Source organism: Colius striatus, chromosome 1, assembly GCF_028858725.1.
Source record: "Colius striatus isolate bColStr4 chromosome 1, bColStr4.1.hap1, whole genome shotgun sequence".
NCBI lineage: Eukaryota > Metazoa > Chordata > Aves > Coliiformes > Coliidae > Colius > Colius striatus.
The window spans coordinates 61,894,457-61,917,458 of record NC_084759.1 but is presented as its reverse complement, the minus strand read 5'-3'; the positions used below and the strand labels follow the sequence as shown (position 1 = coordinate 61,917,458).

At 43.5% G+C, this 23,002-nt stretch overlaps 1 protein-coding gene across 1 annotated transcript in view; it reads left to right on the top strand.

Moving 5' to 3' along the window:
* The window catches only part of SH3RF3 (SH3 domain containing ring finger 3), a 258,831-nt gene extending 236,054 nt beyond the window's left edge, over positions 1 to 22,777 (top strand). The window contains exons 9-10 of the mRNA XM_061997231.1: positions 7,223 to 7,560; positions 19,466 to 22,777. Of these exons, the coding sequence (XP_061853215.1) occupies positions 7,223 to 7,560; positions 19,466 to 19,634 (507 nt within the window). The 3' untranslated portion in view covers positions 19,635 to 22,777. The remainder of the gene's footprint in view (positions 1 to 7,222; positions 7,561 to 19,465) is intronic.
* The last annotated feature ends 225 nt before the right edge of the window (positions 22,778 to 23,002 follow it).

The window sequence follows — 23,002 nt, the reverse complement described above, 5'->3', positions numbered from 1 at the left end:
CTTTCACCTTCTGCCTGTTACGAATTCAGCAGCCTCCAGGAAGATCACTAATAGCTGAGACTCTGCTTCCTCTTCATTAGTGTTTCCCCTTTGAGCTAGCACTTAACTTTGTTCCAGTGTTTGAAAGATCTAATATTCTAAGTTGAATAATCAAATGTGGTTTTAGATTTCCTCTTTATCTCTTTTAGTAGTCTCTAGAGGTTTGCGTCCACCTCAGTTCAACAAAAACGTGTGATGAAGTGCCAGTGTACTTTACTGTATTGGGGCCTGAAGACTAATTTCTTCTTCTCAGTTTTGTTTTCAAAACATTTGAAATTCCCAGTCAAGTCTAGCTACAAAACTGTTTACTTATTTTTTCCTAACTTTAATACCACTTATCTGTAAATTAGTGATCATAGGTATATTTTTGCATGTATGTATTCGTGTTATTATGACTGGAATCTAAAAACTAATCCTAAAATCCTTCTTGTTCCTTGGTGTGTAATTTGTAAACTGGGATAATAATAATGGACTTCTGGACAGAAGCAGTTGACTCCATTAAAAACATAATCTTTGGCAAGTATTTCCACACCATGTATGATATGAAACTAGTCGTTCCCTAAAATTAGAATCATAGAATGGTAGGGGTTGGAAGGGATCTTTAGAGATCATCTAGTCCAACCCCCGTGCAGAAACAAGTTCACCTACATCAGGTCCCACAGGAACATGTCCAGGTGTGTTTTTAAGATCTCTAAGGAAGGAGACTCCACACCCTCCCTGGGCAGCCTGTGCCAGGGCTCCCTCACCTGAACAGTGAAATAGTTTTTTCTTATGTTTAAATGGAACTTTTTGTGTTCCAACTTCATCCCATTACCCCTTGTCCTGTTGCTAGCTACAATAGAAAAAAATGATGCCTCAACCTTTTGACACCCACCATTTAGATATTTGTAAATATTAATTAGATCCCTCCTCAGACTCCTCTTTTCTAAACTAAACAGCCCCAGTTCCACTGTGTTTCCTCGTATGAAAGGTGCTCCAGTCACCTGATCATACGAGGAAAGGATGCGGGAACTGGGGCTGTTTAGACTAGAAGAAGTATAATCTATGCTTCATGAGAAATAGTGACAAACTGTAAATCATATATACATATCCAAAGACATTCTAGACCTGAAGCTTTCTGTTGAGGTGATGCTGTTTCAGGTTTTGGCTTTTTAAATAATTATGAAAAATCTCAAGTCACATAATTTTACGGATTTTTTTTTAAAAAGCTTTTTTCCTAATAAAAAAGGTGATCCAAAGCACCCCCTACTCTTTCAATGCAAGCATCAATCACCAGTAGCCAAGTTGGAATCAGAATGAAAACGCAGTGTTCTCCAGACACTAACTTAAATTTATTGAAATAAATACTGACCAAGTTAAACAAGCAAAGAAAGTGGTGGTTTGGGGGTACTGACTGTTGAGTTCTTCATTTATTCTGTAGGGCTCAGGGCAATATTTAAACAGTTTTGTTTCTCTTTTCTTCATTTTTAAATGAAACCTTTTTCTCTCCCTCTGGCTCTCTTATCTGTTGATGTAACCGGTGTTGCATGAGAAATTACCTCATTTCAATGGCTGGAGCCAGTTTTTCTATCAGCTGCAGTAAGGTTTCCTCATTTATGTAATGAGCCTGGATAGATAGGAAATTAAGTATTAGGAGCTGCAGATGAAGAAAACTAAAACAGAATTTTCTGTTTATTAGGGTGATTGAAAAAAAATAGAGAAGAAGATGTGTATTAACATAGGCGGTACATATAATTGGTATTTGGATTATGGCATGATTATTACTTTGCAGACAGGGGACTCCATTACCACTCAGTCATCAACGAAGTAGCTGCATTCTGTGCTCATCTCATCTCCGAAACTGAAAGAAGAGATAGTTATTATCTTCAAGTGGGGTTATTAATGAGGGGAAAAATCAACCCCAATTACTGTGAAGCAAAATATTTCAACATTTACATATCTGAGACTTTAATTTTGATCTAGTCCTTCATGAGTTCTTAAACTCAGACTGTATTCACTTTTCCAAACGTTCCCACAGCAACATATCAAGGGGAACTTGCACCTGCCAAATGCTGGCTTCACCAGATGTATGCTTCAGGGTCATAGAAATGCTGCCCATCTCATCATTGTGCTGCCAGAGACTGCTTTCCACTGAGATTCCTTCCTGCTACAGCGTAAAAGGGAATCTAAAGCATAGGCTTTGCTGGAGAACTTCAAAATTCTGATCTGCTTATACTGTGTGTTCACAGTCTTTTTTCTTTAACTAGAAAGATCCAGAGACCTATTCAAAGAAGCTGATTTTCCTCATTTGTTTTTTTTTCTTAATGAGATATTGATCTTTGTGAAATTAATGCTTTAGAAGTTCTGACTCTGAACCTCTTAGAACAAAACCTGAGCAACACAAGGGTAATGATTTTAAACTCAGTTAAACACGTGGGCAGTAACCAGGAGATGAGAGAAGTCCATACTGTGAATCCATCCATCAACACAGGCACGAAGGTCTGAGCATGACAGGTTCACGAGGCAGAGACCTCAAACACAGCTTGCAGTCACTTGGAAATGTAGCTACTGGACAAAGAAAATGCAACAATTACACAGCTGTTTCAGTAGAATACAGATTTCCTAGAAAACAATAGAGCAGCCCTCTGTGGAGGGAAAAAGTAAACCATCTCTGTTTTTTTTCATTCCATAACTTAATTCCTGAAAGTCATCAGATATGTTCTCTTTAAACTTCTTATCTCTTTTCAAAGCCAGAAGAGCCCATAACCAATCAGTGTAGATTTCTCTACAGCGTTTATACCTATTAGTGCTTCGTTGATTTACAGTGAAACTGCTGAAGAACGGAGCGCCTCGAACAGACATATAAATATTAAATTAATTTCTTGTGAAAGATGGCTATTACACTAAACGTTAAATGAATACATAATACTTGGACATTTGCAATAAATCACTACTGGGACTGCATACTAGCATCGCATTCCAAATCTTTTAGGTTTTTTTTAATATTAAAACCGTGAAAAAGAGCCAGCAATGTGCCCTTGTGGCCAAGAAGGCCAATGGCATCCTGAGATGCGTCAAGAAGACTGTGGCCAGCAGCTCAAGGGAGGTTCTTCTCCCTCTCTACTCTGCCCTGGTGAGGCCTCATCTGGAGTCCTGTGTCCAGTTCTGGGCTCCTCAGCTCAAGAGGGACAGAAAACTTCTGGAGAGTTTCCAGCTCAGGGCCACCAAGATAATCAGGGGACTGGAGAATCTTTCATATGAGGAAAGGCTTCAGGAACTGGGTCTGTTTAGTTTGGAGAAGAGGAGACTGAGGGTAGATGTTATCAACATTTACAACTATCTAAATGGTGAGTGTAAGGAGGTTGAGACATCCCTTTTTTCTACTGTAGCTAGCAACAGGACAAGGGGTAATGGGATGAAGCTGGAACACAAAAAGTTCCACTTAAACATAGGAAAAAACTATTTCACTGTTGAGGTGAGGGAGCCCTGGCACAGGCTGCCCAGAGGGGTTGTGGAGTCTCCTTCCTTGGAGGTCTTCCTTTGCGAGCTGAGGTAGGTGAACCTGCTTCTGCAAGGGGGATTGGACCAGATGATCTCTAAAGATCCCTTCCAACCCCTACCATTCTATGATTCTATGATTCTATGACTGGTTGCTCTCCAGGAAATGTACATCTTTGTAACACTTGATATTATTAATGAATTTCCACAGCACAAGGAGGAGCTTTAACTTGTACAGGTTGGGGAAAGAGGCACAAAGGGGTTTAGGTTGAACCGCTGACAGAGGAACTGGCAATGTGATACCAGAAGGTCAAGAGCATTTGCCACACTCACGGGAAGGAAGAGCTGGATGGAATGTCTAATGTCCAGGCACCTGAAGTAGTTAGCATCAGTTCACTTTCAAATACCTTGACCAAGGCTACAATGGGAAGAGTGGGACTCCTTGGGTTATGACTAGCAGGAACAGGCTTAGCAATTGGAGTAAGTCATCTTCTCTCTTTAGAGAATACAGATCTTAGTCTCAAAAGTTTAGTAAAATGCTCAGCAGCCTAAGAAGGGCTAAAAATCAATTCTTTCTTTTTCCTTTTGTTAAAGTCAACAAAGAATACAGCAGCAAGTTCATTAAAGCTCTCTGTTGTCTAAGGGATATGTCGTGGTTTAACCCCATCTGGCAACTAAGCACCACACAGCCGCACGCTCAGTCTCCCTGTATCTGGGTGGGGGAGAGAATTGGAAGTGTAAAAGTGAGAAAACTCAAGGGTTCAGATAAAGACAGTTTAATATGTAAAGCAAAAACTCCACATGCAAGCAAAACAAAATGAGGAATTCGTTCCCTGCTCCCCATGGGCAGGCTGCTATTCAGCCGTGTCCAGGAGAGCAAGGCTCTAGCACACAGAATGATGACTCGGGACAAGCACCATCACTATTTATGTCCTCCCCTTCCTTTTTCTTCCCCAAGTTTGATCTGCTGGGTGTGAAACCATATGGGATGGAATATTGCTCTGGTCAGTTGGGGTCAGCTGTTCCAGCTATTCTCCCTCACAACTCCTTGTGCCCCCTCAAGCCCACTCACTGGTGGGATGGGTGAGGAGCAGAAAAGGCCTTGATGCTAAGCACTGCTCAGCAGTGACTAAAACATCCCTGTGTTATCAGCGCTTATCAGCCTTTCCAGCACAAATCAAAAACGTAGTCCATACTAGCTACTATGAAGAAAGTTAACTCTATCCCAGCCAAAACCATCACGGGGATAGTCCCTTGACTGTAGAAATTTATGCCACTTGTAAAGAAAATTGAATGACTGCCAGATTCATATGCCTTTTTCTGTGTAGATGGGTGTGAACATACACATCTCCTCCTTTCCAAAGGTTTTTGTTTCTATGCCTTAAACAGTATGAATCGAACAACGTTTTTCTAGTGAAAATTTGCCAAGCTATTTAAATTAAAAGCAAAAATTAGAAAAGCTGCTACCCCATTGGAATATCAATTGTTCATTATACAGGGCTTTAGTTCACACAGTTACTTTGCATGTGCAAAGCTGCCAATTAGAGAGGCTCAAAGTGCTCACTGCTGCACAATAGCCGTTTCTCCAGAGCACCACAATGTTTATTGTATTCTGTCGCTGACCTTTAGACACCTTCAAATGCATATTGACACAGTATGCTGGGATCATTAGAGCTATTGTTTCAGTGTGCCACGGGGAAAGGAGAGTTTTGCAATTTCGTGAAGAGCTTTAAAATTTTATATAATGATGACAGCAGTGATGTTTCTTAATTACAGAGTGAGAAAAGCACTGAAGCACTTTTCTGGTGCTTCAGGTGAATTTGTGCACACTTACAACAGTTTCCGCAATGGATCCTTTCCATCGGGTAAAGAAGATGTTTATCAGGAGCATTTGGTCTGCTTTTCTATTGTTTCCAGGGGAACCTATTTAGTATTTTTGATCTGATGGTGCCATATGGCCAGCCTCCCCTAGCTTCCATGGATTCTGCCTGGATGAACATCTTGGCAGGATGGATCTTTTCATTCTGAAGTGACAAATGCCCTTTTAAACAGAGTGTATAGTTGGACCCAGTGGTATGCAGGAGACTGGGATCTGTAAGCTTAGTTCAGGCTCTGATCTTCAAAAATCATTTGACACTGTCTCAATGTGATAACACGTTTCATTTTAGCTCTTCCATGTCTTAACATCTAAGGTATTTTTGGTTTTTTACCAGCCTGTGACAGCCAAAGAGCGCAAACAAGAACTTCGGGAGCAGAGATATCAGATACTCCCAAGTACATTTGCTGTAGTAAATCCAAGCATCTTCTAAAAGCTTATATTTATTTTATTGTTGCACTCCTATTCTTTAAAGTTGCTTTGAGAAATTGCTTCAGCATATTTTAGAGCATAATTTTAAACCTTGCATGGGACATTTTGTCTACAGAGAATAAATAAATTTCCAGCTTGTATTTTCAAAGAGTTTTCCTGCTTGAAGACAGAGAGATGGTTTCTGTTCCATAAGTATTGCAGTTGCTTGGTTCGTTTTTATCCTCTGGGATCCTATTATAGAGTAAATTATCAAATATAGCTGAACTTCACAGCCCTGAGTCTCTGAAGATAGTCTTGGGTAATGGCTTGCACTTCTGACAGAAGAGAAAGAAATCTATCAGACCTTTTGCCAAGCTTCTTGTGTTAATTTAGAAAAAAAAACCCACAAAGGAAAATTTGCTGCATAGCATTTCTGGTTGCAACCCGAACCTAATGCTGTGCAGCATGTACCAGAGGACGGGACAGTTTTTGCACGACCCGAAAAACTGAATGACATAAAATTGGATGTTTGTCTGTGCTTGAGGTAAATGTGCAGCAGGATTTCTCACACTGCTAGAAAACCCACAAGGTCAGATGTGTTTCTTCAGCAATGCAGGCTGATTTATTTTTTTCACATTAATTGAAAGGGTGCTGCTATCTTGGCTTTATTCCTCTGTATCAGAAACCCTTGTAGACCTTTCAAACCTCCCATGCACTGCCACTGCAATTGCCAACTGTGAATTTTGTGGCCTGTCTTCAAATATCAAGGTGATACCTTTACATATGAGGAGAAGCAACCCGCTTCTGGGAGAGAGATATGAATAGGTACAACTGTGTGCTGCAGGATGGGCAGGGGAGCATGTGCAGGAAAGAGCTATTAGAACACTGCCTTGTGCCTCCATACAGCCTACAGTAAATCTCCATCAAGCAGTAATGATAAACACTTCTCCTGCAATGAGCTGGGATCTGAAATCTCTCCTCAGACTCTCTGCTTCCCAACAGAGCCATTTGTTACTTTTGGGGAGCTTCACTATAAAGGGACAGGATTCTCCTGGGAGGGAGAGGCCAGCACTCTGGTTGCTGTCCTCTCTGCATGAGGAGTTTGTTCTTTGCTGTCCCACTGTAACTGCACTCTTTCTTTCAAAAGGCATGGGATTGCTGTCTGGGTGGATTTTAAAACAGAGATAATCTTCACAGTATGTTAAGTCCTTACTCTGCTGAATGAGCCAAAGCCCTGTTGGGTGGGAAGGGATTTTCCTTGGATCTTTATTACTGACAGCTCAAGTTCTACCTGGATCAACCTCTAGTCATGGCAGTTTTGGGAGGTTTCTTGCCGCATACTTTGAGATTTTCCCAAAGGAAAAGGAAAGGAGTTGGCATGTCTGCTCACTGTTCGTACTTGGTTTGATTCCTTTGCAGAAGGAGAAGAAGAGCGGGCTGCTGAAACTTCTAGCAGGAGCATCAACAAAAAAGAAGTCACGCTCCCCACCGTCTGTGTCCCCCACGCATGACCCTCAGGCAGCCATCGAAGGAGTCCTGCAAGGCGCGGTGGGACCCGAGCTCTCCTCCCTCTCCAGCCATGGCAGGGCCGGCTCGTGCCCCATCGAGAGTGAAATGCAGGGAGCCATGGGGCTGGAACCTCTGCACAGGAAAACAGGCTCCTTGGATTTGAATTTTTCTATCCCTTCTCCTGCCAGGCAGCCCCTCTCTTCCATGGCAGCTATTCGGCCAGAGCCCAAGCCTTTGCCCCGGGAAAGGTAAGCTGTATTTCTCTTGAGGTCACCTGTGTCTTCAGAGGGCATTTGGAAGAGGACTGCAAGTTTAACTTGCTCAAGGCTTGTTGCAGTTTTGTTGCTGTGTGGATTGAATGTTGGTGGCTCAGCAGTCTCTTAGGAAGACAGGACTTGCATGCATCTGCTATTTGAAAATCATTTGACATACAGTGCAGGTTTAATGTCAGTTTATTAAAGAAATGGTAACACATGTGAGTGTGTTACACATGTGAGTAAGCAATACTTTCTCAGCCCAAAGGGTATTAATGCTGTTGGCAAAGGACACTTTTTTGAGTTGGATCCCTATGTTTTAATAAACTTCTAGAGATTATTAAACACAGCAGTGATGTGTTTGCTCATCAAGGCCATTTCTGGTCAGTTCTGCAATGCCAAAGACTGCTTCAAATTCTCCTTGGGATACTTAGAGGTAGTGCTATCTTCAGTGGTCTGTTTGCAGAAATGTAGCTGATTTCTAGAGAGGAATGTACCAGTGATTCTGGAGTTCGTTTCAGCAGCCTGCTTTGCACCTTGCTACCTTAGAATAACTGAAGTTCCTAACCCAAGAAGAGGAGAGTAGGAACGCTAAAATACAAAAGCAGATGGAGGGAGAGATAACTGACTAGAAGCAGGGGTATAGAAAAGAGCTAGGTCTCCATGTGCAGAGGCATATTGGCTTTGGGTAGATATTTTCTACCAGACTGCGGTTTGAGCACTGGGAAGGGAACAGATAATGCACTGACGTGATGCTATTGAAATGCTTTCTACTCAAAAAGCGATTGAGGAGAATGCATTTTCTTACAAAAGCACCAAAGAGTTTTCAAAAAGCAGTCTAGGGAGCTCTCTGGAATTTATGTTTAAAACGATTTTGGAACAACAGTAAAGTTCCAGAAGTTTGAAAGAAACTATTTCTGTCTGAGTGTATGAAAGGCTTGAAAGGAATGGGCTAGGCAAGCCACCTGATCCTGAATCCCACTAGGGTCATGGAGCAGATGATGCAGGGCACAATAAGGGATACTACAGGACAGTTTGTACCTTACACAGTGTTTCACATACAGATTGAAATTTGATCAAGAAGGTAACAATGACAACATAATGTATTTAAACTTTTCTAAGGCATCTGGGTAGAATAAAATGTCCTACTGACTAAACTGTGCACAACGGACACAGCAGATCCCAAGTGGATTGAAAATTGATTCACTGGCATCAAATTTAACTATAGATCATAAATCTCTATGAAATTGTTAAGTATTTATGTATGTAGTGTATCCCAACAAGAGCTAGGTGTTGGGTCTGCACTGCCGCCGTGAAGTCTTTGCTGTTGCAGAACAGAGGACTGAAGTGAGAGGGAGGTGATGAAGATGCATTGGTAAGGTGAACACAAAGTAACTATGTTTCAGAAGAGCCAAATCTGAAGTAAAGTGGAGTGGCCTCAGAGACGCATCACAAGAATGATAGGTTTAAAACAATACATGTGCAGCAAGTGATACAATGAGTTCTGTTATGCCTGGCAAAGAACAGGGTTAGGAATGGCTTAGTAATAATCTGTAAGAAACTGCAGGCAGAACAGACACGGGAATATTTTTACTTTGGATTGGGCATTTTTGTCTAAAAGGATTGCTGTTGTTCAAGTGCAGCTGTTAGGCTTGAAGCAGAAATAAATACAAGGAAGTCCTTCAGCATTGTAATGAAGGCAGTGAGAGCAGACTATCACAGTAGTCTCTTATCCTTAAAATCCATGAAAAAGCAATTTAGTAGAAGGAGTGAAAAACCAATCCCTATTTAGGCACACTTAATTTGGTCTACATCAGTTTAGATTAAAGCTATAAGGAAAGATAAATCAATATAAACCAGATTTAGCACCGGTGTAACTAAATCAGTGGCGTGCCACACCTTTAGTTAAATGTAGCCATGAAAAGAAGCTGGGAAGAAGATCCCCTGACATCTCCAGAACTGGCTGTTGAGGTGCTGCTCTCAAAGCTTTACCACAGAGAAGTGCAGACACATTATTTAGTATGCCAGCTAGCCTCATCTCCTACAAATTTCTCAGTTCGCTTCAGGATGGCCTGGATAGTGAAACATTTAGCTGATGATAATTTTAAGTGGCAGAATAGAACCAGAGGGACGTGGGTTAGCTGTGTCTGCTCAGCCGTGCTGGAATCAGGAGTAAATAGATTTAGAGTACTAAAACTGAGTAAATACTTCCAGTTGCAGTATATGGCAGCAACGAACTCAGTCTGGTTTGGAGCATTTTAATTCCCGAGTCTTAAATCTGAAAATAAGCTATAATTGAAGTAACCCTAATTATACACAGCAGGCAAGATTCCGTAATTGATTTATGAATTAACTTCCATATCATTGGTGTATCTGCATTCCTTAACTGATCATAGAGGTTTTTATCATGCCCATGATGGGAAATATTAATTACCTTCACGCACTACGAAGGATAATGCTTAGTCCTGGAATAATCTGTGCAGATACATTAAAACACTTGTCTCCTAGAAATTCATCCCACATCCATCTGTGCTCATTAAATCATCAAATTGCTCAGAAGTGCCAAATTTTTATTTTTTTATAAAAAAAACCCACAAATTACAGTTTTCAAACCACTTGTTCTTTACACATCTGGCAACGGAGGAACTTGTGTTCAACGTCACTCAGCCCCATATTTTGCTTGTTTGCATTTTGGTGCATTTCATCCGCACAGTAGGAGCAATTCTCTGAGAAAGAAAAGGGTGGAGAGGGAGGCGAAAAAGAAAAAAAAAAAAAGGTTAGATAAACAGATTCAGATGCTGGATGAAATTTTAAAAAGCTGCAAAGCATTTCAGTGCACTTAGCTGTACTTGGCTTTCTGTCTCTCCAACGCCCATCTGTGCACATAGAGACGGAGCACTGAAAGGTTGGAAAGAAGTAGCACATTCCTTAATATTTACAGCATTCGAAATGAAGCCCGTGCAGGCAACAGAGCATCACTGCTTCTCCTGTAGAGGCTGGCCTGCAGCTCCAGCACTCACCATATCCAGGCTACTGATGAGACCTAAGAGGTCCATGTCACCAGCCACATCGCAGGTGCACTAAAAGGCTCTGGTTGTTCCTGGCCTAGGGCTCATGATTTAAGGGCAGAGTTGCCCGTTGCACTGCCTAACAGCACAGTCCTTCGTGGGAGTTGCAGCCAGTCAGACAGGAAGGTGAAGTGAGCTTTGCATCTCTCAGAGATGCTGTTGATGTTTATGTTTTTGTTCATTTTTTGTGCACAGGGAGAGCAAGGAAAGCAATTATTTTATCTTATCCTACTTGATATTCCAAAACCTGGTTATGGATGGCCGGTTTAGAAAGGAAATTTCTTCCAGCTCTCCCATCATTTAGTCTTGATAGTTAACTGGTTTACTGGGATAACTAGTGCCCATCTCTGCCTTCTAGGTGTAGTTTCACAGAATCACAGAATGGTAGGGGTTGGAAGGGACCTCTAAAGATCATCTAGTCCACCCTATCTGCTATCAGTTTATAAAACCACCTTTCTTCAGTTGCTCTTTGCCGTAAAGCATCCAGCAGCCTGAGCAGCAGAGCGGATAAATATCCCAGGTGGTGTCCTTGTCACTTTATGTTGCAGTGACTGACTGTCAAGTGACTATCCCATCAGGCTGTGTGCCCCCCACGTGCTTTTTCCCACCTATCGCTCCTCCCAGTTTCTGCTGGTCCAAGACGAGATCTATACAGGAATGCTCTGTGGTGAGGCAGGGCCTGGGCCAGAGACTTGCCCATATCCCACTGAAGCTGTCAGTTCACATGGGAGAGGTGTGTGCTGTCTGCCCAGCAGTGCCAAAGGAAAATACTTTCCTTGCAACCGCCTTCAAGAAAATCTGACTGTACATTAAGCCAAACAGGAGAGCTGATCATGCATGTGTGTGTATGTGAGTCATGTTCCCCTCACTGTCTGGCACTGTTCCCGGATGCAAACCCAAGTAAAACATGTCACGCATTGTTGCCTCTTTTATAGTAACTGGCACTAATTCTACCGTGTTATATTCTGACAAAGCAGTTGTATCCAGACTTACTGTCACGACTGTCATATCTGTGCCATACTTCTGTGACTTTTGTGAAACCTTCAGGCAAGTTGTGACCACACAGTGCTGTGGAGTAAGATGGGAGCAGTGAGTTTGACCTTTAAAATCAACCCCTCCATGTTGCCATGTATCCTTTCTTCAAATCATTACCACATTAGAAATTGAGCCCCCAATTCAAGGAAGCATTCACGCATGTGCTTAAGGCACTTTGACTTCCATTTTGCTGCACACGTATGTCTTCTTTGCCAAAAGGAAAAGCAAAAGGAAGGGGCTTTTGTCTTTCCTGGAAAGTGATACTAGATATATGACCCCAGGAGTAAGTTTTGACTCAACACTTATATGTATGCACATGGTAAAGGGCTTCTCTGATTGGTGATACCTGCCTTAGGACTGAGAATCCAGAAATAACCGACTTAGAAATTGAAACGTGCAATATTTCCAGCGAAAGGGTAAAAGATCCAACTGGGATTTTTTTTCATAGACTCATAGAATCATTGAATGGTAGTGGTTTGAAGGGACCTCTAGAGATCATCCAATTCAATCCCCTTGATAAAGCAGGTTCACCTCAATCAGGTCACACAGGAACATGTTCAGACAAGTTTGAAAACCTCCAGAGAAGAAGACTCCACACCCTCCCTGGTCAGCCTGTGCCAGGACTCCATCATGCTCACAGGGAAGAAGTTTTTTCCTGTGTTTAAGGGGAACTTTTTGTGTTTCAGCTCATGTCCGTTACCCCTTGTCCTGTCACCGGACACTACAGAAATCCTCTTGACAAACAGCCTTTAGGTGTTTATAAATGTTTTCTTCTCAGGCTACTGATTCAGACACTGTAATATGATGAAGCAGGTTTTGGCATGTGGCATGCAGAGGTGCTTTGCATATCTCTGCAGTGCACCAGTAAGAGGATGGAGAAATATAGCTCCACCAATAAGCATGAGCAGTAGTTAACTGGGCTGGGTGCTTCATTGTTATTGATGATCTGTCCTCACACAAAATGAACTGTGCATCCCTAATGCACAAGGAACTTGTTGGAGGCATGGAACTGGGTTCCTGAAACCCGTCTTGTGATGTGTGTGATACTTTGACAAACAGAAACCTACATTAAGCATCCAAACTCAAGCACTGTTAACTGGTATCAGAGTGGAGGTGAGCCCTGCAGACCTCTTTTGCCTCATTGAACAGTGTGTGGTTTAACTCCAGCTGGCGACTAAACCCCACACAGCCACTCACTCACACCCCTCCAGTGGAATGGAGGAGAGAATCAGAAGAGTAAAAGTGGAAAAACTCATGGGTTGAGATAAAGACAGTCCAATAGGTAAAGAAAAAGCTGCACATCCAAAGAAGGGTACTCATTCCCCACTTCTCATGGGCAGGCAGATGTTCAGCAGGCCTGTAGCATGTGAAACAGTGACTGGGGAAGATAAATGCCATCACTACGAACATCCTCCCCTTCCTTCATCTCCCCTCAGCTTTATATGCTGAGCATGATGCTATATGGTGTGGGATATCCCTCTGGTCAGTTGGGGTCAGTTGTCCCAGCTGTATCCCTCACAACTACTTGTGCCCTTCTAGCCCACTCCCTGGTGGGGTTGGGTGAGAAGCAGAAAAGGTCTTGATGCTGTGCAAACTTTTCTTAGCAATAATCAAACATCTCTAATCAATACTGTTCTCAGCACAAATCTGAAACAAAGCACCATGCTAGCTACTATGAAGAAAATTTACTCTGTCCCAGCCAAAACCAGCGGAGAGATCTGTTTCCTCACATTTCTCTAGCTCCATCTGTGTCCATGATGCACACGTTTACTTGTTAAGCAAATACTCAGTATTTTGGGTTTTTTCCCTCAGTATCTAGGCCTGAGCTCAGGCCTTAATTACTGATCAGTTCTGATCGATACTGTTCATTGCCTGTCTGTGCACGCTGACAGAGAGCCCACATGAGTAATTTAAACCAGACAACTGACTCCTACACAGCTAGGGTGCCTGTGATGAGTCTCACTCTGGGGAAAGCATAGCACGAGGCGTTGCAGCTGGAGGAGTCAGAGAAGCCACCTTCCCCACATCTGCGCTACTCTGAGTTTCACTGTGGTCGCTTACTTGACATCCCCCAAACTCTGTGAAAGATGGGTTGGTTTTGGCAGCCACACATCTCTTCCATGTCAGAGCCTTGACTTCCATCCAGAACAGGACAGGACATTGTGTGCACTAGACGAGGCAGGCATCCTATGGGAAAAAAGACTATGCAGTCCTGTAATGAAAGATTATGCTGCACATGAGCAAAAATTAAGTCATGGGCAATTTTAGTTGCTTGTTTCCTCATCTCAGATTCATGGGTGTGAAACACTCCTGTTCTGTTAAGGTAGTGAATGTCTTTATACATCTACATACACCACATTTTTCATCAGTGTGTTTTTTTTAAAGGAAATAAACCAAGCATTTCCACCATGTCACATCTATTTGAGCTTAGGAGTCTTAGCTACACTTTCTAGGTGTCAGCAGCAATGGCAAAGTGAGAGCTGAGTGGGAGAGGTGTTTCTTTTGACTGAAAGGATGACTTCTGTGAAGACATGGGATAGTGGCATTCCCAGGTCCTTGCTGACAGCAGAGAGACAGGGACGATGGACCCATTCTTGGTTCTCAGTGAGATAATTGCTGCTATGGTCCTTGTCCCACCCTCAGCTCCAGAGCCAGCCTCTACCCATGTAGTCTCCTGCTCCACAGGTTTTCATGTCCCTTTCTCAGGCTTCCTCCCACCAAGTCTCTTTGCTCTCACAACTCAGCACAGCTCCCTACCTTGTAAGCCACATCCATACCTTCTGTCAGGGCTTCCACTTTTCATCATCATCATCCCATTTATCCCTTGGCTCCTGATTTTTCTGCCATCAGCCTCTCTCTCTCTCCACCCCCTCCCTCCCCTTACCACTCTTTCCAACTCCATGAGGAGTCAGATACCCTGTCTTTGCTGGGACCACTCACAGTTTCTCCTGATGTATTTTCTTTTGGAGATCAAGGACCCTCCCCAGGCCACTGATACTCACCTCCAGGAATGAAGTGCCAGAGCATCCAGTAGTGGAAAAAGTCCAGCACTGAGTCTGCACCCCGAGAGAAAAACAGGAGAGGAGACCATTGCTAGGAAAGGAAGAGAAATGCAACCTCTTAGGTCCCACAGAGTTCAGACACCTTGACACATGAATCAGCAGAGCTTTTTACTTTCAGCACTCATACAAGCCTTTACTAAGCATATGTCATTTTGGGGTGGATAGCCGAGAGCAGGTGATTTTTCTGAAGCAACACCATCCTTGACAGGCCACTGGGGCCACAGGACAAGCCTTTGCTCCCAAGTGTGGGGAGCCAGCAGCAGTTTGTGGAAGCCCTCACCTGGGTCTTGCTGGTGCTGCAAAAACTCCCACGTTATTACTGGAGGTGATGGGACCATTTGGACTGAATATGAGATCCTGAGCCTGACACAGTCAATTGCTGTGGAGAGTTTGGGCCAAAATGGTTAACACTGGTCAGAATTACAACTGTCTGAGAGTACAATTTACAACAGAAAATACCAAGTGGTGTTAAAAATAGCCAGAGGTGGTTGCTGCACTTGTCATCATGATCATCACCCAGCTAATTAGCGTTTCTAAAAGTTGGTAATTTGGAGGTGTAATGTGACACAGACAAAACTGAGAGGGCTCTCAGATCTATCTAAAATGCCAGGAAGGAGTTTGGTGTAAGAAAACCTACAGTTTTATATTAGCTTCTCAAAGAGGGGGACAAAAGGAGAAAAGGAAAGGGGAGATATAAATAGAAGTATACAGGACTGCCTTTTTGGGAGTGAGGGAGGATGTCTGGGATAAGACATCTTTTTCTGCCAAAAAAATATGGCTAATTTTTGTATTTGCAAGTCAGTTCCAGATGATAAACTAGCCTGAGGTGCCATCTGCAGGTGTGGAGAGGTGGCACAGGGGCAGCCCCGTGACCTCAGCAGGCTGCCTATGCCAGGCCCCTTTTCAAAAGCCTCTCAAAGAAAAAAAAAAAGCATAACATCTTTTTTTTCCGTCTCTCACGGAGGCTTTCCTAACCCATTTGCAAGGTCTTTTGTATCTAAGATGTCGTTGATCTATGGAATCCACTTTGGTGCTGTCCCATGAGGTACTGTAGTTAATGACATTTAAACCGTGGCGTTGGGGGCTTCCTTAAATGGGAAAAAGCACTTTGTTTGGTAACACAACGACTGAGATTTATTTTCCTAAACCTCTAAGGAGATGCTGTGTAGAATGATGGGCACATTCCTGTTGAGCGTAGTCACCTCCCTCCCCATGGGAACCATTTAGGGACTAGCAGCTCATTACTCCTAGGATTTAGCCTGGCTTTAAAAGGATGGCTCTGTGCTTAAGGTATCATAGAATCATAGAATGGTAGGGGTTGGAAGGGACCATTAGGGATCATCCAGTCCAACCCCCCTGCAGAAGCAGGTCACCTAGATCAGGTCGCATAGGAACGTGTCCAGGCGGGTCTTGAAGACCTCCAAGGAAGGAGACTCCACAACCCCTCTGGGCAGCCCGTTCCTCTGCCCAATTCTCAAGCCAGTCGAGATCCCACTGAATGGCAGCACAGCCTTCTGGGGAATCAGCCAGTCCTCCCAGTTTGGTGTCATCAGGGAACTTGCTGAGGGTACACTCTGTCCCTTCATCCAGGTCATTGGTGAAGATGTTGAGCAAGACTGGCCCCAGAACCGATCCCTGTGGAACTCCACTGGCCACAGGCCTCCAACTCGATTCCGTGCCATTGATCACCACCCTCTGGGCTCTGTCATTCAGCCAGCTCTTGATCCACCTCACTGTCCACTCATCCAAGCCACATGACATGAGGCAGTTAAATTAAAGTATGACATGAGCCATTCTCCACTGAGTCTTTGTGGCAACCTTGTCCAAAATACCCCCTTTTACTGTGATTCTGTTTCCCGCTCTTCCAAAAGGGTCCATGAGTACCTCCATAGCACTTGAGCAATGTTGAGGGCCAGCCTTTTTCTTCTTAAAGCCTCTTGAGATCCTGGTGCAGAGCTCTGATGCACTTTGATTGTGCATAGGAGTTGTGAGATCTGAAACTTGGCGTCATCTTTGCTAAAATTGTTCCACTCTGATAATTAATCAACACTGCAGCAGAGTGTTTGAAATAATGTGTGCATTCATTTGCATAATGGCTGTAATTGGCAAAGCTTCGTAATGTAAGCGTAGTGGTTCCACAGATGATAATGTGATAGACCATTTTTCCTGCAGCCAGCCAGCAACACAGGTTTCAACCTCTGTTATTTGCTTTTCCATAAAGGAAGGAAGCATCAACTAGATTTATTGACCAAGGGACAGAGATGACCGGCAGAGTTTTGATGGCACTTGAGCACACATATTTTGTACATGACTGTGTTGCTGTGTCGAGATAAAAAGGCCATAGTCAGGTTTTAGAACAGAATGTCCAGTCCAAATGGAGTTTAATGCTTTTCCAATAAACAAGATTTTTGGTGGTGGAGATGTCCAGACATAGAGCATAAACCTGGTATTTTCACTGCCATGACAAAGTGGGGTCCCTAGTTTCAGAATCTCAGTCACTAGGTACCTGAGCAACGTCTGCAAAGAAAATTAGTGATTGCTGCCAGAGAGCCCCTTGTTTTAGTACCATCTCACTGGGAATGGCCCCAGGGAATGCTCCAGAGCCTCCAGGGCATGCCCTCAAGAACATGATATGCTTTTGAACAACTACCTTGTAACAAGCATGGTCTTAAAGCATGATCCAACCTAAACAATTCTATGATTCTATGACTGAGACATCAGTGGCCATGCAGTGACTGTGGATATATGAATCCTTGGGAGATGGGCTTTTGATAATCAATTGGCATCTTTTAACTGTCTTCTTATATTCGTTACTTTGCAGTTAGCAAGACAGTTATTGACCGTTAACCAAATGCCATATGGCTATAAAAGTACCCGTACTGAAGGAAAAAAAAACAACAATGCAGCAATAATGTATTCCCTGCTCTGCACACAAGTGCATTGATATAAAAGGGTCCAGCCTATGCCCTCAGGAGGATGTCTGCTGATAAGCCTGAGCACAGAATAGGCATATCAGGATAATGTCATTACTGCATTGAAATTAAGTGGCGCTTGAAAACTAAGTTCCCAGAGAACCCTATGAATGGTTCAGGACAGGGACTCCCTGTTGGTTTGGAAAGTGCTTTGAAAGTCTTTTGATACCTCTTCATTTTAGCTTCCCTTCCAGGTTGGAGGTACCCAAATTACATTCTGAAGAAATATAATAACGAGAAAAATGTGACCAGCTTTAGCTAACCTCTGCCAGCATTTGGGGGAGCACTGCTAACCCCATTTTTAATCATCAATGGACAAGGGAAGAGCTGCCCATGTCATCCATCTGAATTTCTGTTAAGGTCTTTGACGTAGTCCTCCATAACATCCGTCTCTCTAAATTGGACAGATATGGATTTGATGGGCAGACTGTTTAGTGGATAAGGAATCAGTTGAGTAGTGGCATCCAGAGAGTAGTGTCTCAATATCTGAATGGAAGGAGATCTGTGGTCTCCCTCAAGGGTCCGTATGGGGACCAGTACTGTTTAATACCTCCATCAGTGACACAGACAGTGGGATCAGGTGCACCCTTGGCAAGTTTGCAGATGACACAAAGCCATGTGGTACAGGTGACACATGTGAGGTACAGGATGCCATCCAAAGGAAACTGGACAAACCTGAGAAGTGGGCTTGTGTGAACCTCAGGAGGTTCAACAAGGCCAAGTGTGTAGTCCTGCACCTGGGTCCAGGAAACCTCAAGTATCAATACAGGCTGGGAGATGAAGGGATTGAGAGCAGCACTGGGGAGAAGGACTTGAGGGTACTGGTGGATGAAAAGCTGAGCATGAGCCAGGAACATGTGCTTGCAGCCCAGAAAGCCAACTGTATCCTGGGCTACATCAAATGAAGTGTGACCAGCAGGCTGAGGGAGGTGATTCTGTCCCTCTGCTCTCATGAGAACTCACCTGAAGTCCTGAGTCGAGATATGGAGCCTTCATCACAGGAAACACATGGAGCTGTTTGAAGGCTACAAAAATGATTAGAGGGCTGGAACAACTTTCCTGTGGTGACAGATTGAGACAGATGGGGCTGTTCAGCTTGGAGAAGGAGACCTATTAGTAGCTTTCTAGTACTTAAAGGGGGCTTATTAGAAAGATGGGGACAGACATTTTAGTAGGACCTGGTAGATGCAGACTAGGTGTAAGAAAGAAGTTTTTTATTATGAGGATTATGAAATACTGGATTAGGTTGCTGAGAGAGGCGATAGATGCCCTGTCCCTGGAAGTGTTCAAGGCCAAACTGGATGGATGTCTGAGCAAGTTGATTGAGTGGAAGGTGTCTCTGCTGATTGTGGAGGGGTTGGACTGGATGGCCTTTAAAGGTCCCTTTCCAACCCAAACTGTTCTGTGATTCTATGATTCTATGGTTTTTGGTTGGAGCAAATGCAGTGCCGGATGGAGGCATCTGAGCTCCTGACACAGTCTTGGCACATGATAGTGCCTCCCTTCCTGCTTTCACAGTCTAGCTCCAGACTATGTCCTGGTCAAGTCTCCAGTCAGCCTGGCCAGAAATCTCCCCATTATACTGAGTTTTAGCAGAAAATGTGGCTGCATTGGATACAATCTTTGTGCAAAAATGCAGCTTAGTGATGGTTCCAAAAGTATGTTTTCCCCAGGATTTCTAGTTCTGGTGCCTGTCTGCTCCCATCAGGCACCAGACTTTGACCTCTTGTCTGACCAGGCCTTTGTCTTTTTGTTCCCAAAGGTACCGCGTTGTGGTCCCGTACCCGCCGCAGAGCGAGGCCGAGATTGAACTGAAGGAAGGTGACATTGTGTTTGTGCACAAGAAGCGGGAGGACGGCTGGTACAAAGGGACCCTGCAGAGGAACGGCAGGACGGGCCTTTTCCCTGGGAGCTTTGTCGAGAGTTTCTGAGGCCAGCTCACCGCTCTCTCAACTGGAGAGAGTTTCAGGGGAAACTGCATAGCACAAGAAGAGACAGCAAAGTGAAACTGGACTGATAACCACTGCCATTTTTATTTCCAAAGACTCCCCCCAGGCCTTTGAGTCTACAGCTCTGGAGCCTCGGAGCTCCCGAGACCGCCTGCGGTGCATACAGTGGTATGTCGAAGTAGTGCCTTCCACCTGGAACCACGGACTGAAAGGACGCCCGTCTGGACTGTACCTAGACCTAAACTCCAGTTGTTAACCCTTTTGTGTAAATTATAGAGAAGATATCTTTAAAAAGAGGAAAAAAAACAAAAAAGAAAAAAAGAGAGGAAAGTTGTTATATTGCTGTAACTTATTTGTCAGAGCTGCAGTGTTCTTATTACTGGCCTATGCAAGATGGATTTGAGAGTTCAAGGAGGTGTGGTAGGAAGCTCTAAAACTGGGATTTTGGTTTTTTCCCGAGGGAAAAAGTGGGAGGGGAGGGTGGAGAAAACCCCAGCTAAATGATGGGTGCGTCGTCGTGTGAGAAAGAGTGAGGAGTCCAAAATGTTAATGTCATGCTTTCTATATACCTCAAAGATATGCTGCGAGAGTCTGTCAGTGAGTGTGTCAGTGCTCTGAGTCCCATATCATCTGGTGTCCCGGCGCTGCTGCTGGAGGGGTCCTGGAGGAAGTACAGCTCCACCATTAAACTCTGGTTATTTGAGCAGAATCCCTTTCGCCTGTCTTCTGCCCTCATTATATGCAGCATGGATTTTTTTGTCCTTCCAGTATCACTTTCCATTGCTTTTTTGTATGACGTACCTTTTTACTGTAAGAATTGCTCTACTTTATATATATATATTCCTACTAGATCAGACATTTCCTCTTTTTCATACATCTGGTGCTATTTTTTTTAATCGTTAAAAGATTTGGTTTGGTTAAACAGAGAGGCTGCAACGAGATTTGCATTCAACGTATGGAATCAGAAACGTACCTGAAAGATGGAGATCGGACTGCTCGCTTGTGCTTCATGGAGGAAAGGATGGAAAAGCCACTTGGTCACTGAGACGACACAGTCAGGGGGAAACACTCCCGTGAACCACGCGCGCTCCCTCACTCCCATGTGTGTCGAGAGTGGCTGAAGTCCCATGCTTGAAGCACAGCGTTCTGCCTGCCTGGAGAGTGATAATTACTCCGGAATTGAAAGTCGTTCCCAGAGGAGTCGTTGTAATTGACTTTTTCGTGGCAATAAGAAGAACACTGCAGGTTCTAGCACGCGCAGGGACCGGGGAGTTTTCCTCTGTCGCTGCGTGGCGGAGACGAGAGCCGATCTGCGGCGGCTGTAATTAGCGTTGTCGAAATGTGATTTCTTGCTGTAGAAATGTACAGTTCTGGAGACTGTTGGATTTCTTAACGTCGTCAAGCTACAATACAAACCGTATCAGGCAATATAAGCTTCCATCTACCAGGGACTTAAAGGTGCAATAAATGTGAAGCGAGTTTAGCTGGTTATTGGTATGAAGCCGAACGAGATAAAAAAAACCACAAAACCTCCACCACGTGATTGCGACAGTGTTCAAAAGGGCATCGGCTCACGAGGAACGGAATGCCATGAAAGGCTTTTCCTAGCTGTATCCATACCTTGCCTTTGCCAGCGGCTGGCTGTCTGCCAAAGCCCACATGTGGTGGTTGTTTAAAAGCGTGTCAGAGGCACTGTAACCTGGAGATGATCTTATTAAAAGGGAGAGGCCCAGTGGGTGAACGTCGCTACTGCGCTACCAGTGTTTCATATGCGAAGGTGTAAGTTTTGTTTTCGTTCAAAGCGTGTATACTAGTATGTATCAAAACCCATGCTAAGTGAGCGTTTTTATTCAAGTTTGGCTCCATGACTTCTGTTCTCTGTAAAATAAGTTCTTTCTTGCTGTCACATGTAACAAACCGATTGCAGAAACACAGTCCATGGCCAAGCAGAGCACCTTCAAACAGGGAGGCGTCCTTTTCAGGGTGTTTCTTTTTATACTTAATGTTGCCACATTTGTTCCTGTTCCAGACTGTAATGAGTCAGCCACTAAAAGTTTAGTTACTGTTGAGAGGAAATTGCCTGTTTGTAACTAGCAAGAGACCGAAGAAACATCTCCTGGAAAGACTTGTTTGAGACTACAGCCATATCTGTTCGACCAAGCTGGTGTGGATCAGATATTAGTATCACTGCACCTCTAGCAGTAAAATGCACAGTTATTGAGGCAGCAATGCCAAAACATGTGTTATCTGTTTCAACAAAAATTCTGGGTTAGGTCTGTCAGAGATGAGATTTTTTTTCTGACAACTTACAGTGGTTAAAGCTCTCTTCAAATTCTGCTCCATGGGTGTATTCACTGCACTCAGAAAAAATGAAACAGGATGACGGTTTCCTTGTTGCCTATTGTGTTTAGCCAGATCTAAAATGGTTCCAGATTTTCACCTTTTCACACTTCACTCTAACAGGACAAAAGTTGGTATGTGAGAACATGAAGGAAAACATGTACATGTCATGTCATGAAATCAGTGTTTTAAAATACATTTTCCAGAGGGGATGATAGGGGTTTTTTTAATGGATGACAGCCCTACCTACAGCCCTTCCAGTTATACGTCCTGCAAGGAAAAATATTGGGAAGGGATGTGTTTCTGTTTTGATAATAGCTGTTTCTGGCCCTTGTTTATTGCTTATCATCACAGTTTGGGTTACTGAGTAATCTTCTCGGACAAATCACTTCCATGCCAGGAGCACAAGTTCAGAACTTAATACAGCTCAGTGATACAAAAACGTGACCCAGTGCCATTCAGAAAGTCCTGGACTGAGAGAGATTCGACTCGTACTGTGGTCTAATTTTTACCTGTCATACCAGGGAAAGTGGGGAGGAGGGGGCATCTGCATCTCCTACAACAGGGCGGGGGAAAGACTCCTTCTGGTGGCCTCAGTTTGTAAAATGCCAGGTTGGCTCTTCTAGAAATGGGTTCAAGTAATTGAACAATTCCTTTGAACTTTGCACAGCTCAGAAAATGTTTTTGTTATACATGAATGTTAACGTGGTTTAGGAAATGTTGGCGGATATGAGTACAAATGAACTACAATGACTGTGTTTCTGATTCTTTAAATAAAGTAAACATTAAGGCAACTTCTCTGGAGTTTCTCTCTCTATTAGACATCAAAGTACTGAAGTACTGAGGGACATGATTTAGTGTTGGGCTTGGCAGTGTGAGATAACTGGTTGGACTTGGTGATCTTAAAAGTCTTTTCCAACCATAAAGATTCTATGCTTCTTTGACTTCACAAAAGTGTAGAAGCAATGCCAGTGGCTCAGGGGGAAGGCCCTCTACAAATCCCAACTTTT